Source organism: Amblyraja radiata, chromosome 34 (genome assembly GCF_010909765.2).
Source record: "Amblyraja radiata isolate CabotCenter1 chromosome 34, sAmbRad1.1.pri, whole genome shotgun sequence".
In the NCBI taxonomy this organism is placed as follows: Eukaryota; Metazoa; Chordata; class Chondrichthyes; order Rajiformes; family Rajidae; genus Amblyraja; species Amblyraja radiata.
In genome coordinates, this window is record NC_045989.1 from 6,062,659 (window position 1) to 6,076,232 (window position 13,574).

A 13,574-nucleotide genomic window follows, 5' to 3' on the forward strand; every position below is an offset into this window, starting at 1 on the left:
GTATTAAATAAAAACAAGATGTTTACCTTTGACAACCAGCTCTACGACATCCTGGCTGTCCTCAATCCCGTGCATCACCTCACAGCGGTACATTCCTGAGTCGCTGGACAGCACTTTATCCAGTTCCAAGGTGGCATCGTTGGGGATATCAAGGTAACTCGGGAGCTTGACTCGCCCTTTGTACTCTTGGCTGATCTTGACTTTGCCAGACGTCGCCACGACGATGACCGTCTCCTTCCCGCCTTTGGCGATCTTGGTCCATTTGATCCTTGGCTCCAGCAGAGATGCCAGCGGAGAGTCGGCGGAGAGCGGCGCGGAGGTGAGGAAGTAGCAGGGGAAGGCCACGGAGCTGGCGAGCACAGCATTCAGTGGGGACTGCGAAGCAATCTTCACACTCAGTGCCTTGGCATTATCTGGCAAACACGGGGAAAACAAACAGGACACCTTCTCAATCTGGGAATGGGCCGCATGATCACCATCACACTAATCACTCACACGTTGTAGGTGTAGAATCCGCCCATACGACCCATCGAGTCTACTCCACCATTCAAACATGACTGATCTCTGCCTCCTAATCCCATTTTCCTGCCTTCGCCCCCATAACCCTAAGGATTTGTCTACCCCTGCCTTAAAAATATCCACTGACTTGGCCTCCACAACCCTCTGTGGCAATGAGTTGCACACATTAACTACTCTCTGACTAAAGAAGTTCCACCTCACCTCCTTTCTGAAAGAGCGCGCTTTAATTCTGAGGCTGTGAGCTCTGGTCCTAGACTCTCCCACCAGTGGAAACATCCTCTCCACATCCACTCCTACAAGGCAAAACCAGGAGGCAGCTCGAATGCCGGTGTAACATCACTCCCTGACGAGCTCAATGCATTTTACGCACGCTTTGACAGGGAGAATACTGATGTGCCTTCCCGATCCCCCATTCGCTGCGATGGCATTTCAGTCTCAGTCACAGAGGCCGATGTCAGGAAATCCTTCAGAGGGGTGAACCCCCGAAAAGCACCTGGTCCTGATGGTATACCCGGCCGTGTTCTAAAAACCTGTGCGGACCAACTGGCGGGAGTTTTTACGGACATTTTCAATCTCTCACTTCTGAGGTCTGAGGTCCCCACCTGCTTTAAAAGGGCATCAATTATACCGGTGCCCAAGAAGAGTAAGGTGACATGCCTCAATGACTATCGACCAGTGGCACTAACGGCGGTGGTGATGAAGTGCTTTGAGAGGTTGATCATGGAGCAAATCAACTCCTACATCGACAAAAACCTGGACCCACTGCAGTTCGCGTACCGCCACAACAGATCAACGGTGGATGCGATCTCGCTGGCCCTCCACTCCGCACTGGACCACTTGGACAACAAAAACTCATATGTCAGGCTGTTATTCATTGATTACAGCTCGGCATTTAACACAATCATCCCCTCCAAACTGGTTACCAAACTCGCAGAACTGGGTCTCTGCGCATCCCTCTGCAACTGGATCCTCGACTTCCTCGTCCACAGACCACAGTCTGTTCGTATTGGTGGAAATGTGTCAGCCTCAATAACAATCAGCACGGGAGCACCTCAAGGCTGCGTGCTCAGCCCCCTGCTGTACTCACTCTATACCCATGACTGCGTAGCGAACCACAGTGCGAACTCCATCATCAAGTTCGCTGACGACACCACTATTGTGGGGCGTATCACTGATGGGGATGAGTCAGAGTACAGAAGAGAGATCGAGCAACTGTCCATATGGTGCCAGCGCAATAACCTGGCCCTCAACACCAGCAAAACCAAGGAACTGATTGTGGACTTTGGAAGGAGTAGGAGGGGGATCCACAGCCCCATTTATATCAACGGGTCGATGGTTGAAAGGGTCAAGAGCTTCAAATTCCTGGGCGTGCACATCTCTGAAGATCTTTCCTGGTCCGAGAACACTAATGCAATCATCAAAAAAGCACATCAGCGCCTCTACTTCCTGAGAAGATTACGGAGAGTCGGATTGTCAAGGAAGACTCTCTCTAATTTCTACAGGTGCACAGTCGAGAGCATGCTGACCGGTTGCATCGTGGCTTGGTTCGGCAATTTGAGCGCCCTGGAAAGGAAAAGACTACAAAAAGTAGTAAACACTGCCCAGTCCATCATCGGCTCTGACCTTCCTTCCATCGAGGGGATCTATCGCAGTCGCTGCCTCAAAAAGGCTGGCAGTATCATGAAAGACCCACACCATCCGGGCCACACACTCATCTCCCTGCTACCTTCAGGTAGAAGGTACAGGAGCCTGAAGACTGCAACAACCAGGTTCAGGAATAGTTACTTCCCCTCAGCCATCAGGCTATTAAACCTGGCTCGGACAAAACTCTGATTATTACCAACCACTTTCTGTTATTTGCACTATCAGTTTATTTATTCATGTGTGTATATATTTATATCATGGTATATGGACACATTTATCTGTTTTGTAGTAAATGCCTACTATTTTCTGTGTGCTTAAGCAAAGCAAGAATTTCATTGTCCTATACAGGGACACATGACAATAAACTAACTTGAACTTGAACTTGAACTCTATCCAGGCCTTTCATTATTCTGTAAGTTTCAATGAGTCCCCCCTCAACCTTCTAAACTCCAGTGAGTTCAGGCCCAGTGCTCACAAACGCTCATCATATGCTAACCCACTCATTCCTGGAACCTGTCGCATTCTCCTTCCTTCCTTTCACCACCAGTGTAGTGTTGCATTGTGCAGTGACTACAACATGCACAGTTGCAACTCACCAAAGCATTCTCCCCCACCACCCATTGTTTTATCTGTACTTTTTTACCCGGGAGTTCCCCCCCACCACGGGTACCATGTAATCCCGTGCTACCTGCTCCATGGTCGGATAGTCGGCGACTAAACCGTCTCCCCCAGCTGGTTTGCCAGGTGAGGAGGGGGCTGTGGACCCCCAGCAGGGCCAAAAACAAGACCTGTCAAAGGGTCTAGCGAGCCAACGGCCATCCACACTTCAGTAGAAGTTGCGATCGCTGTCGTACACAGCATTGTAGGGAGCGATGATAAAGCACACACACACCAAAATCCTACACTTCCAGTGTCGGAAGTCCGCAGGAAGTGGAGGACAGAGATGTGGGGTGCGTCCGTCACCGTTCCCGTCGGAAACCAGTGCCACAGCGTCGCTAATGTTTTCAACGATGTTGAATTAATGAATTCTCCATAGTTGTGACACTGCACTCTGTTTATTTTCTCTTTGGTCCGAGCTGATATTCTCGAGGGTGGTATTATTTGCATGGATAACACGCATAAAACTATAATGGACCCACTTCACTCCCATGCAGTAGATCTCATGCTATCCAGTTAACCAATAACATTACCAATGGCAACCTATTGAGGAGGACAAGAACACCAGTAATACCAAATAATGAAAATGCTGGATAGAGTGGATGTGGAAAGGATGTTTCCAGTGGAGTGAGAGTCTTAAACCAGAGGGCACAGTCTCAGAATAAAAGGACGTACCTATAAAATGGTGATGAGGAGGAATTTCTTTAGCCAGAGGGTGGTGAACCTATGGAATTCATTGCCACGGAGAGCATGTGGAGACCAAGTCCTTAGGTATTTTCAAAACAGTGATTGATAGGTTCTCGATTAGCAAGGGTGCCAAAGATTACGGGGAGAAGTTAGGAGAATGGGGTTGAGAGGGAATGAGCCTCATCGGCCATGATCAGACGTGATGGGCCAAATGGTCTAATTTTGCTCCTATGTCTTATGATCTTATGATGTCATGGACTATCCCGACTTGGACATGGATCGCAGCTTCCTCACCATTGCCGTGTCAAAGACCTGAGACCCCTTCTCCCATCAACACTGGGGATACTTTCACAACACGTGTGGGTAGGAAGGAACTACAGAGGCTAGTAGTTCATACACAGGTTCTCTACCTATCCTAGGTCATCTATTGCCAGCTCTGATTTATTCTGGCCTTTTCCTACCTCTAGTTCCTCCCCCTCTACTTTCAGTCTGAATAAGGGTCCCGACCCGAAACGTCGCCCATCCTTTTGCTCCAGAGATGCTGCCTGACTCGCTGGGTTACCCCAGCACTTTGTGTCTGTCTTTCACAACACAGATGGCCTCAGTGTAAAAAGTAAGTTCTCTACCAGCTTCTCAAGGGCAGTCGGGGTCGGTTAATCAATAATTGCCAGTGGCATTACTGATGCCCATAAATCATGTACAGAATGAAAAGATCTGGTGTGACAATTAAAAAAAACCATTTGCTACTAATATCCAGACACTTTCATGATGTATCGATTTGGAGCATCCTTATATTGGTTAAAGGTAGAACAGTGCAGCACAGGTACTGCCCTTCGGCCCATAATGTCTGTGCTGAACTTGTTGCCAAGACCAACTCTTATCTCCCTGCAAAGAACTCATATCCCTTCATTCCCTACATGTTCCTATCCAAATGTCTCTGAAATGCCAAAAATCGTATCTTTCTCCACCACCAACCTCAGCAGCACTTTCCAAGCACCCATCACCCTCTGTGTAAAAAAGCTTGACCCTGGACATCTCTTTTAAACTTTGCTCCTCTCACTTTAAAGCTACGCCCTCTAGTATTTGATATTTCCATCCGGGGAAAACAAGGCTAGTTCTGTCTCGCCTATCTGTGCCTCTCATTTTTATGTTATCTACTTCAATCTGGTCTCCGCCTGACATCCGGCAAACCAGAGAAAATAATTCAAGTCTGTCCAACCTCTCCCTGCAGCTAATCCCTCTTATCTCAGGCATCGCTCTGGTTAACCACCTCTGCACCCTTTCCAAAGCCTTCACATCCTTCCTGTAATGTGAAGGCCAGATCTGAGGGCAATACTCCAAATGTGGCCTAACCCAAGACCTACAAAGCTGTATCATGACTTCCTGACATTTACACTCGTTGCCCCAAGCAGAAAGCAAGTACACCATACATGAACACTACTATTAAGCAGGCCCTTCCTTAAAATGCTAAGAAGTTGGCAAAAATAAGTTGTACTGGTGGCTTCCCAGCCAAGGAATGCAAAAGGCTTGGCATAGGCCAAAGGCACCTAGGCTCCAGTTAAATATATATTGTGGCTCAGGATAGATTTATCATTAATCTACAGTCCGATCTAAAAAGGACATCGATGAAGTTTGAAATGACCCCAAGAAGTGTGAGGACTATGTGGTCGGTAAGTTTATTCGCAATGACATTTTTGAGGTACTTTGACCTCAGTGCTAGATTTAGATGTAACATTTATTACGGATTCAGTTAAAACAATAATGTAACAATTGAGTTGACGGTATAGAATCAGTAATCCATGACTTACCGGAAACTTCAACAGATATAGCTGCTGCGATCACCCGCAAACAGACAAACACTAAAAGCAGAGTGGTCATAATTTACCTGGAGAAAAGAAAGTTACAAAGTTAGTTTGTGTCATTATTGCAGAACAAATATTAATGAACGTCAAAGACGTTCTGGAAGGCTGGGAGAATTAGAAGATGTTGGCTACTTTAAGGCGTCATCTCATTGGCAATATACATCTAACGGGCGATAGATGGGGAGGGATACGGCATAGAAACAGGCCCTTCGGCCCACCGAGTCCACGCCGACCATCCATCACCCATTCACACCAGTTCTTTTTTTTTTAAATACACTCTTTTATTGCCATAAAATGGGTTTCAGGTATAATGCTATATGTATACATCATCCACATATGTTTGTCTTGAATTGCCTCTTTTTGCGATTTGGACAAACCAAATATAGAAACAGGAACACAGTAAAAACTACAACCACTTAGTGATCCTTTCTTTACCATATAATCAAAAATGTGTTCACACTAGTTCTGCGTTATTCTCCATTCCCGTCCGGTAGTTTACGGAGACCAAATGCACGTCTTGTGGGACGTGGGAGGAACCCAGAGCACCCGGAGGAAACCCACACAGTCACAGGGTGAACGTGCAATCTCTACACAGACAGCACCCGAGGTCAGGATCAAACCCGGGTCTCTGGGGCTGTGAGGCAGCAGCTCTACCGGATGCATCAGATGTCGGAGCACGGAACAAGATTTGAAGGAACCAAATACAAGATTGATTTTATAATTAGATTTCTTGAAAAAGGACACACAGTTTCAGAAGGGAACTGATAATGTCCCACTACATCAGTCACCAGTCATCAGCAACTTGTGATTGATTAATTTGTCAGAAACATTGTTTGCTTGAGGATTAAGATTATGAACGTCGCAGAATTAAGCAAGAACACCCACAGAGGGTCAATCAGTGCAGGTTTGGTATGTTACGTTTAACAACATGGAGCTGGGGTTTAATACTGGACCATGACTCCTGTGCACATGGTTTATGAAAGAACATTACACTAGTCGTATCTATTCCGGATGTGCACATTTGGAAGTTCTTCAGCAGTAGATGGACAGCACCATTGTCATTTTGTTTAAGAAGGAACTGCAGATGCTGGAAAATCGAAGGTAGACAAAAATGCTGGAGAAACTCAGCGGGTGCAGCAGCATCTATGGAGCGAAGGAAATAGGCAACGTTTCAGCTAAAACCCTTCTTCAGACCATTGTCATTTTGCTACGCTGAAGGCATTTACCAGCTTCCATTCATTGTTATTGAAACTATTTCATATATTGTTTAAATGGTTTACAAAATTCAGCATGAGGGATAACATAGAATAGTACAGCACAAGAACAGGCCATTCAGCCCACAATGTCTGTGCCAAACGTGATGCCAACTCTTATCTGCCTGCGCATGATCCATATCCATCCATTCACTGTATATCAATGTGCTTATCCAGAAGTGTCTTTAATGCCACTATCGTTTCTGCCTCCACCACCACCCCATGCAGCACATTCCAGACACTTACTACCTTCTCTGTAAAAAGATATAGTTTTAGTTTTTAGTTTTAGAGATACAGCGCGGAAACAGGCCCTTCGGCCACAGGGTCCGTGCCGACACTATCCTACAACCACTAGAGACAATTTTTACATTTACCAAGCCAATTAACCTATAAATCTGTACGTCTTTGGAATGTGGGAGGAATCCGAAGATCTCGGAGAAAACCCACGCAGATCTCGGGGACAACGTACAAACTCCGTACAGACAGCACCCATAGTCAGGATCGAACCTGTGTCTCTGGCGCTGCATTCGCTGTAAGGCAGCAACTCTACCGCTGCGCCACCGTGCCGCCCATTTGCACCACACATCTCCTTTAAAGTTTGCCCCTCTCACCTCAAAGCAGTGCCCTCTAGTGTTTGTTATTTCCATCCTGGGAGGAAGATTCTGACTGTCTACCTGATCTATGCCTCTGATAATTTTATATATTTCTCTCGTGTCTCCCCTCAACCTCCACTGTTCCAGTGAAAACATTCCAAGTCTGTCCAGCATGGGGTGAAAGCCGGAACTGGGTACTGATTTTGAATGATCAGCCATGATCATACTGAATGGCGGTGCTGGCTCAAAGGGCCGAATGGCCTACTTCTGCACCTATTTTCTATATTTATAACCTCTCCCTGTAGCTGACGCTCCCTAGACTTGGCATCAATGCCCTAACCAATGAAGGCAAGCTTACAACTTATTTACCCCTCTGTTTAAGAAGGAACTGCAGATGCTGGAAAATCGAAGGTAGACAAAAATGCTGGAGAAACTCAGTGGGTGAGGCAGCATCTATGGAGCGATGGAAATAGGCAACGTTTCGGGTTGAAACCCTTCTTCAGACTATTGTGAGGGCGGGCGAGAGGAAGAAAGGAAGAGGTGGAGCCAGTGGGCTGAGGGAGAGCTGAGAAGGGGAGGAGAAAGTAGGGACTACCTGAAATTAGAGAAGTCAATGTTCATGCATAAACATTTACCCCTCTCTTTACCCCTCTCTCTCCTTGTGTTGCCACTTTCAAGGAGTTATGGATTTGGGCCCCAACACCCCTCTGCACATCAATGCTGTTGAGGGTCATGCCGCTAATTGTATATTGTCCCCTTACATTCATCCTTCCAAGTTTCAATACATCACACTTGCTCAAATAAAACTCCATCTGCCAATTCTCTGCCCATTTCTCCAGCAGGTCTCTATCCTGCTGTACACTTTGACAGCCTTCCTCACGATCCACGCCCACAGCAATCCCGGTGTCCTCTACAGACTAACTACCCAACCCGTCTATGTTTACATCCTAGATAGATACACACACACTAATGATCTGAGCAAGTCACAGGGAGAGAGATGCTGAGTGACTCAATAGTGAGCAGAGGGGAAGCAATGGGGAGAATGTGCAAACTGCATCCGAGGTCAGGATCGAACCTGAATCTCTGGCGCTGTGAGACAGCAGCTCTACCAGCTGTGCCATCCTTAACTCTCCTCTTCTCTTCATCTATATCATCTGACCTGGTGGAACTCCAGCATTTTCTGTTTATATCCCAAGTAATTTAGTCAAAACATCCACTCACTCATTGCAAGGTTTTATTCAAACCTGTTCTTGGTATTCATCAGCTACTTTGATTCAAGTGTTCCTGTCTGAAGGTGCCCATTGACTGAGCACGGAATAGCATGCAGAAACTCCCTCTGGTGGCTGAGTATCTACACAGCAGGCGGGATGTCTTTAGCAGCTCTTGGCTCAGTCTGCAATAGCTTAGCTTAGGTTAAACAGGTAAATTAGCTCCCGGGGTAATGTTAGCTTAGAGATATAGCGTGGAAACAGGCCCTTCGGCCCACTAACTCCATGCTAACCATCGATCACCCATACACTAGTTCTCTGTTCAACACACTAGGGACAATTTACAGAGGCCAATTAACAATAAACCTACAGTTTGTGTGTCTCCCTGTGACCCCGTGGGTTTTCTCCGGTTTCCTCCCACACTCCAAAGACATACAGGTTTATAAGTTAATTGGCTTCTGTAAAGATTGTAAATTGTCCTTGGTACACAAAAATGCTGGAGAAACTCAGCGGGTGCAGCAGCATCTATGGAGCGAAGGAAATAGGTGACGCTTCGGGCCGAAACCCTTATTGTGTGTAGGATAATGTTGGTGCATGGGTCGGTGCGGATTCGATGGGCTGAAGGGTCTGTTTCCGCGCTGTGTCTCTAAACTAAAGTAAACTAAATATACATCAGTGACCCTTTCTCCATGCTGTTGGCAAGGGGCAGGCATCTGTGACAGCAACTATCAGCTCTGAGCAGCGCCTCACTCATCTACCTCCATTCCTTCCTCTGGCTTCACTTTCCGTGCCTCTTCTATCCTTATTGCCTCCTCTTACACTTTTCATCTTTGGCCTTTGTCCAGCCATTAGCCTATCACCAAAAAACCCTCACACCTGTATCCACCTATCACTCACCAGACTTTGTCCCACCCTTACCTCTTGTCCAGCTTTCTCCACCCACACCCCACTGCAATTGGTCTGAAGAAGGGTCCTGACTAAAAAACGTTACCTATCCACGTTCTCCAGAGATGCTGCCTGACCCGCTGAGTTACTCCAGCACTTTGTGTGTTTTTACAGTATAAACCTTCTACTATGCATTCACAAGAATTTCCAGACATTTCTTATTCAGGTACAAAATACATCACAGACTAAAGAAAATGTACTTCTCGCTGGGACGTGCCATTTGTTTTGGCCGACCTCGCAGTCTGTTGCAATAGAGTCATAGAGTCAAACAGCACCTACACCAGTCCCACCTGCCCGCATTTGGCCCATAACCCACAAAACCTTTCCTATCCATGTACCAGTCCAAGTGCCTTTTAAATGTTGTTATAGTACCTGCCTCAACTACCTCCCCTGGCAGCTTGTTCCATACACCCACCACCCTCTGAGTGAAAAAGTTGCTCCTCAATTTCTTATTAAATCTTTCCCCTTTCACCTTAAACCAATGGTCCTTGGTTCTTGCTTCCCCTATGGGTAAAAGACTCTGTGCATTCACCCTATCCATTCCCTTCATGGTTTTATATATCTCTATAAGATCACCCCTCAGCTTCCTGCACTCCAAGGAATAAAGTCTTATGCTGACTAACCAGCTGTTTCCAGTATTTTCATTTTTCTTTTATCTTATGGAAGGGCATATCTTTAAGGTGAGAGGGCCAACGTTTGAAGGAGGTGTTTGGGGGAACGTTTTTTGAGTGGTGGGTGCCTGGAATGTGCTATTAGGGATGGTGGTGGATGAATGTATCATGTACAGGCATTGGTTTAACTTGGCATTGTGTTCACATGGACATTGTGGGCCGAAAGGCCTGTCCCTGTGCTGTACTGTTCTATGTTCTCGTATTCAGCCCAGAGAATAAATAATGTCACAGTTTCCACTCTCATCTAAAGGGTGACATCTCCAACAGCACATCTCTCCCTTCGTATTGGAGTGTATGGGCGGCACGGTGGCGCAGCGGTAGAGTTGCTGCCTTACAGCGCCAGAGACCCAGGTTCAATCCTGACTACGGGTGCTGTCTGTACGGAGTTTGTACGTTCTCTCCGTGACCTGCATGGATTTTTTTCCGGGTGCTCCGGTTTCCTCCCACACTCCAAAGGCGAACAGGTTTGTAGGTTAATTGGATTTGGTAAAAACTATGAAATGTCCGCAGTGTTAATGTATTGTGTGCTAGTCCTAGTCGTCAAGGACTTGGTGGGCCGAAGTTTTTTTAGTCGGGACCCATCTCTAGGGTAGATAGGGTGAATGCACAGAGTATTTTATCCATAGGGGAAGCAAGAACCAAGGACCATTGGTTTAAGGTGAGAGGGGAAAGATTTAATAAGAAATCGAGGAGCAACATTTTCACTCAGAGGGTGTTCAAAAGGGAACTGCAGATGCTGGAATATCGAAGGTACACAAAATTGCTGGAGGAACTCAGCGGGTGCAGCAGCATCTATGGAGCGAAGGAAATAGGCGACGTTTCGGGCCGGTCTGAAGAAGGGTTTCGGCCCGAAACATCGCCTATTTCCTTCGCTCCATAGATGCTGCTGCACCCGCTGAGTTCCTCCAGCAATTTTGTGTACCTTCACTCAGAGGGTGGTGGGTGTATGGAATGAGCTGCCAGAGGAGGTAGTTGAGGCAAGTACTATAACCGCATTTAAAAGGCACTTGGACTGGTACATGGATAGGAAAGGTTTAGAGGGATATGGGCCAAATGCGGGCAGGTGGGACTGGTGTAGGTGCTGTTTGACTCTGTGACTCAATTGCAACAGACTGAGGTCAGCCAAAACAAATGGCACGTCCCAGCGAGAGGTACATTGCCTTTAGTCTGTGAGATATTTTGTACCTGAATAAGACATTTCTGGAAAGTCTTGTGAATGCATAGTTGAGGGTTTATACTGTAAAAACACACAAAGTGCTGGAGTAACTCAGCGGGCCAGGCAGCATCTCTGGAGAACGTGGATAGGTAACGTTTTTTTAGTCGGTACCCTTCTTCAGACCAATTGCAGTGGGGTGTGGGTGGAGAAAGTTCCACGCTGCATCTCCAAACTCTGAGCTCTAAATCTGGGCTATCACTCTCAAGCCTCTGCATATTCATACTTTGAGGCAAAACCTGCCTCATCAATGGATGTCAGGGGTTATGGGGAGTAGGCAGGAGAGTGGGGTTGTGAAGGAAAGATAGATCAGCCATGATTGAACGGCTGAAGAGACTTGATGGGCCGAATGGCCTAATTTTGCCCCTTTCACGTGAATATGGTTTACTGCCATCTTAACAGGCAGTCAGAGGGTTATAGCAAATGAACCAAGAGATGTCCAATGACCACTGAAAGAGGGATTGATGCATCGAAAGTGAACTTGCACCTCCCTTTCAAATCTTGCATCTACATAAGAAGGCTTTATGCAGTATCCTCAACCCAGAAGGAGCATGGCAAGACCGACTGCAAAATAAATATTTGACGGAGCTACTGTCAGCACCATTTCCGCACCTTGGTGCCCAGAGCCCAGACTCAGAGCGGCAAGGGAAGAGAGGTCCCATGCAGACGGACAGAGAGAGTTGGCATCACAGGAATCTAAATAAATACTTCTGTGTACTTTGTGTTTTTCCAGCTGTTTTAGGTGAAAAATTCCATTAAATCCTGATTCAGTTTTGGTCTCTTTTTAAATACTGGCCCTTTATGCAATTTGTTTATTGTTCAAAGCTCTGGCCAGAAGCATAAAATAAGAATTTAATGGTAAATGGATTGCATTTAACAGGGAATAAGGAACAGAGTGGTTTATTCAACCCTGTAAAATCTAACAGTAATTCACTGATGCTTCTTGCTAATACACTGGATGTGAAGGCGACTCTATCTGTACCCCTCTGCTTCTCCGTACCTTCCCTAACTCGGCTGAGATAGCCCCACGACTCCATCAGGGAAGGTTTCGTGGGAGATACAAGGAACTGCAGGTCACGCAGCATCTGTGGTGGGATTGGATAGGCGGCATTTTGGGTCGAGATCCTTCTTCAGGCTGATTCGAAGAATGGGAATTTGAAAACAGAAGACGAGTTCCAACCCAAAATGTTGCCTCCTCGGATGCTGCGTGACCCGCTGAGTTACTCCAGCATGTAAGTAACTTTGTGCTCAAGGTGCGGGTCAAACGCAAGCGAATGGGATTCCCTCTGGTTGACCACACGGTCGGCATGGACAAGCTGGGCTGAAGCGTTCGTTTCCGTACCGTATAACTTTACAGATTCAGATTCAGATTCAGATTCAATTTTAATTGTCATTGTCCGTGTACAGTACAGAGACAACGAAATGCATTTAGCATCTCCCTGGAAGAGCGACATAGCATATGATTTGAATAAATATTTACATTAACACTAGGGTTCATCCTTAAATACATTTTCCTGCCGGAGGTCCTCGGAGAATGACAAGCAAACGTTTATCCATCAAACAGGACATCCCATGCTCTCTCGCCGACCCAAAGGACACTGGGGACAACTTGGGGAACCAAAACACCACGGTGGTTGAGATGATGTGACTTGGCATAAAGCAGGAATGGAGTGTGGGATGGTTTGTCCTGGTGCTTTAGAACAGGGCAATAATGTGGATGGGTGGTAGATGTTTAGTGTGGACTCGATGGGCTGAAGGGATGATCTTTATGTACTGTATCTCCCTCTATCTCCCTATTGTAGGATAGAGAGAGAATATCTCATGGTATAAATGTGTAAGAAGGAACTGTAGATGCTGGTTTCATTCGAAATAAAGCTTGAGTAACTCAGCAGGTAAGACAGCATCTTTGGAGAAAAGAAATAGGTGATGTTTCGGCTCGAGTCCCTGTTTCAGACTGCGAGTCGGGGGAGAGGGAGACAACAGATATAGACGGTGACATAGAGAGATATAGAACAATTGAATGAAAGATATGCAAGAAATTAACGATGATAAGGAACCAGTTATATGTGGGCTTAGGTGAAAACAAGTTACAGACAATGAGACTAAAAAAATAAGGGGGGACGGAGAGAGAGGTTTGTAAGGGTTACTTGAAATTAGAGAAATCCATATTCATACCGCTGGTTGTAAGCTGCCCGAGCGAAATATGAGGAGCTGTTCCTCCAATTTGCGTTTGGCCTCACTCTGACAATGGAGGAGGCCCAGGACAGAAAGGTCAGTTTGGGAATTGGAAGGAAACTGTGCCCAACATGAATCAGAAGGTCG

General features: G+C 46.3%; 1 protein-coding gene across 4 annotated transcripts in view; it reads right to left on the reverse strand.

Moving 5' to 3' along the window:
• acan (aggrecan) overlaps positions 1–13,574 on the reverse strand; it is a 100,057-nt gene that overhangs the window by 58,098 nt on the left and 28,385 nt on the right. For all 4 annotated transcript variants that reach the window (XM_033050486.1, XM_033050484.1, XM_033050483.1 and 1 more), the window contains exons 2-3: positions 5,316–5,392; positions 27–413 (exon numbers count right to left, since the gene is read on the reverse strand). In XM_033050486.1, the coding sequence (XP_032906377.1) occupies positions 27–413; positions 5,316–5,385 (457 nt within the window). In that variant the 5' untranslated portion in view covers positions 5,386–5,392. The remainder of the gene's footprint in view (positions 1–26; positions 414–5,315; positions 5,393–13,574) is intronic.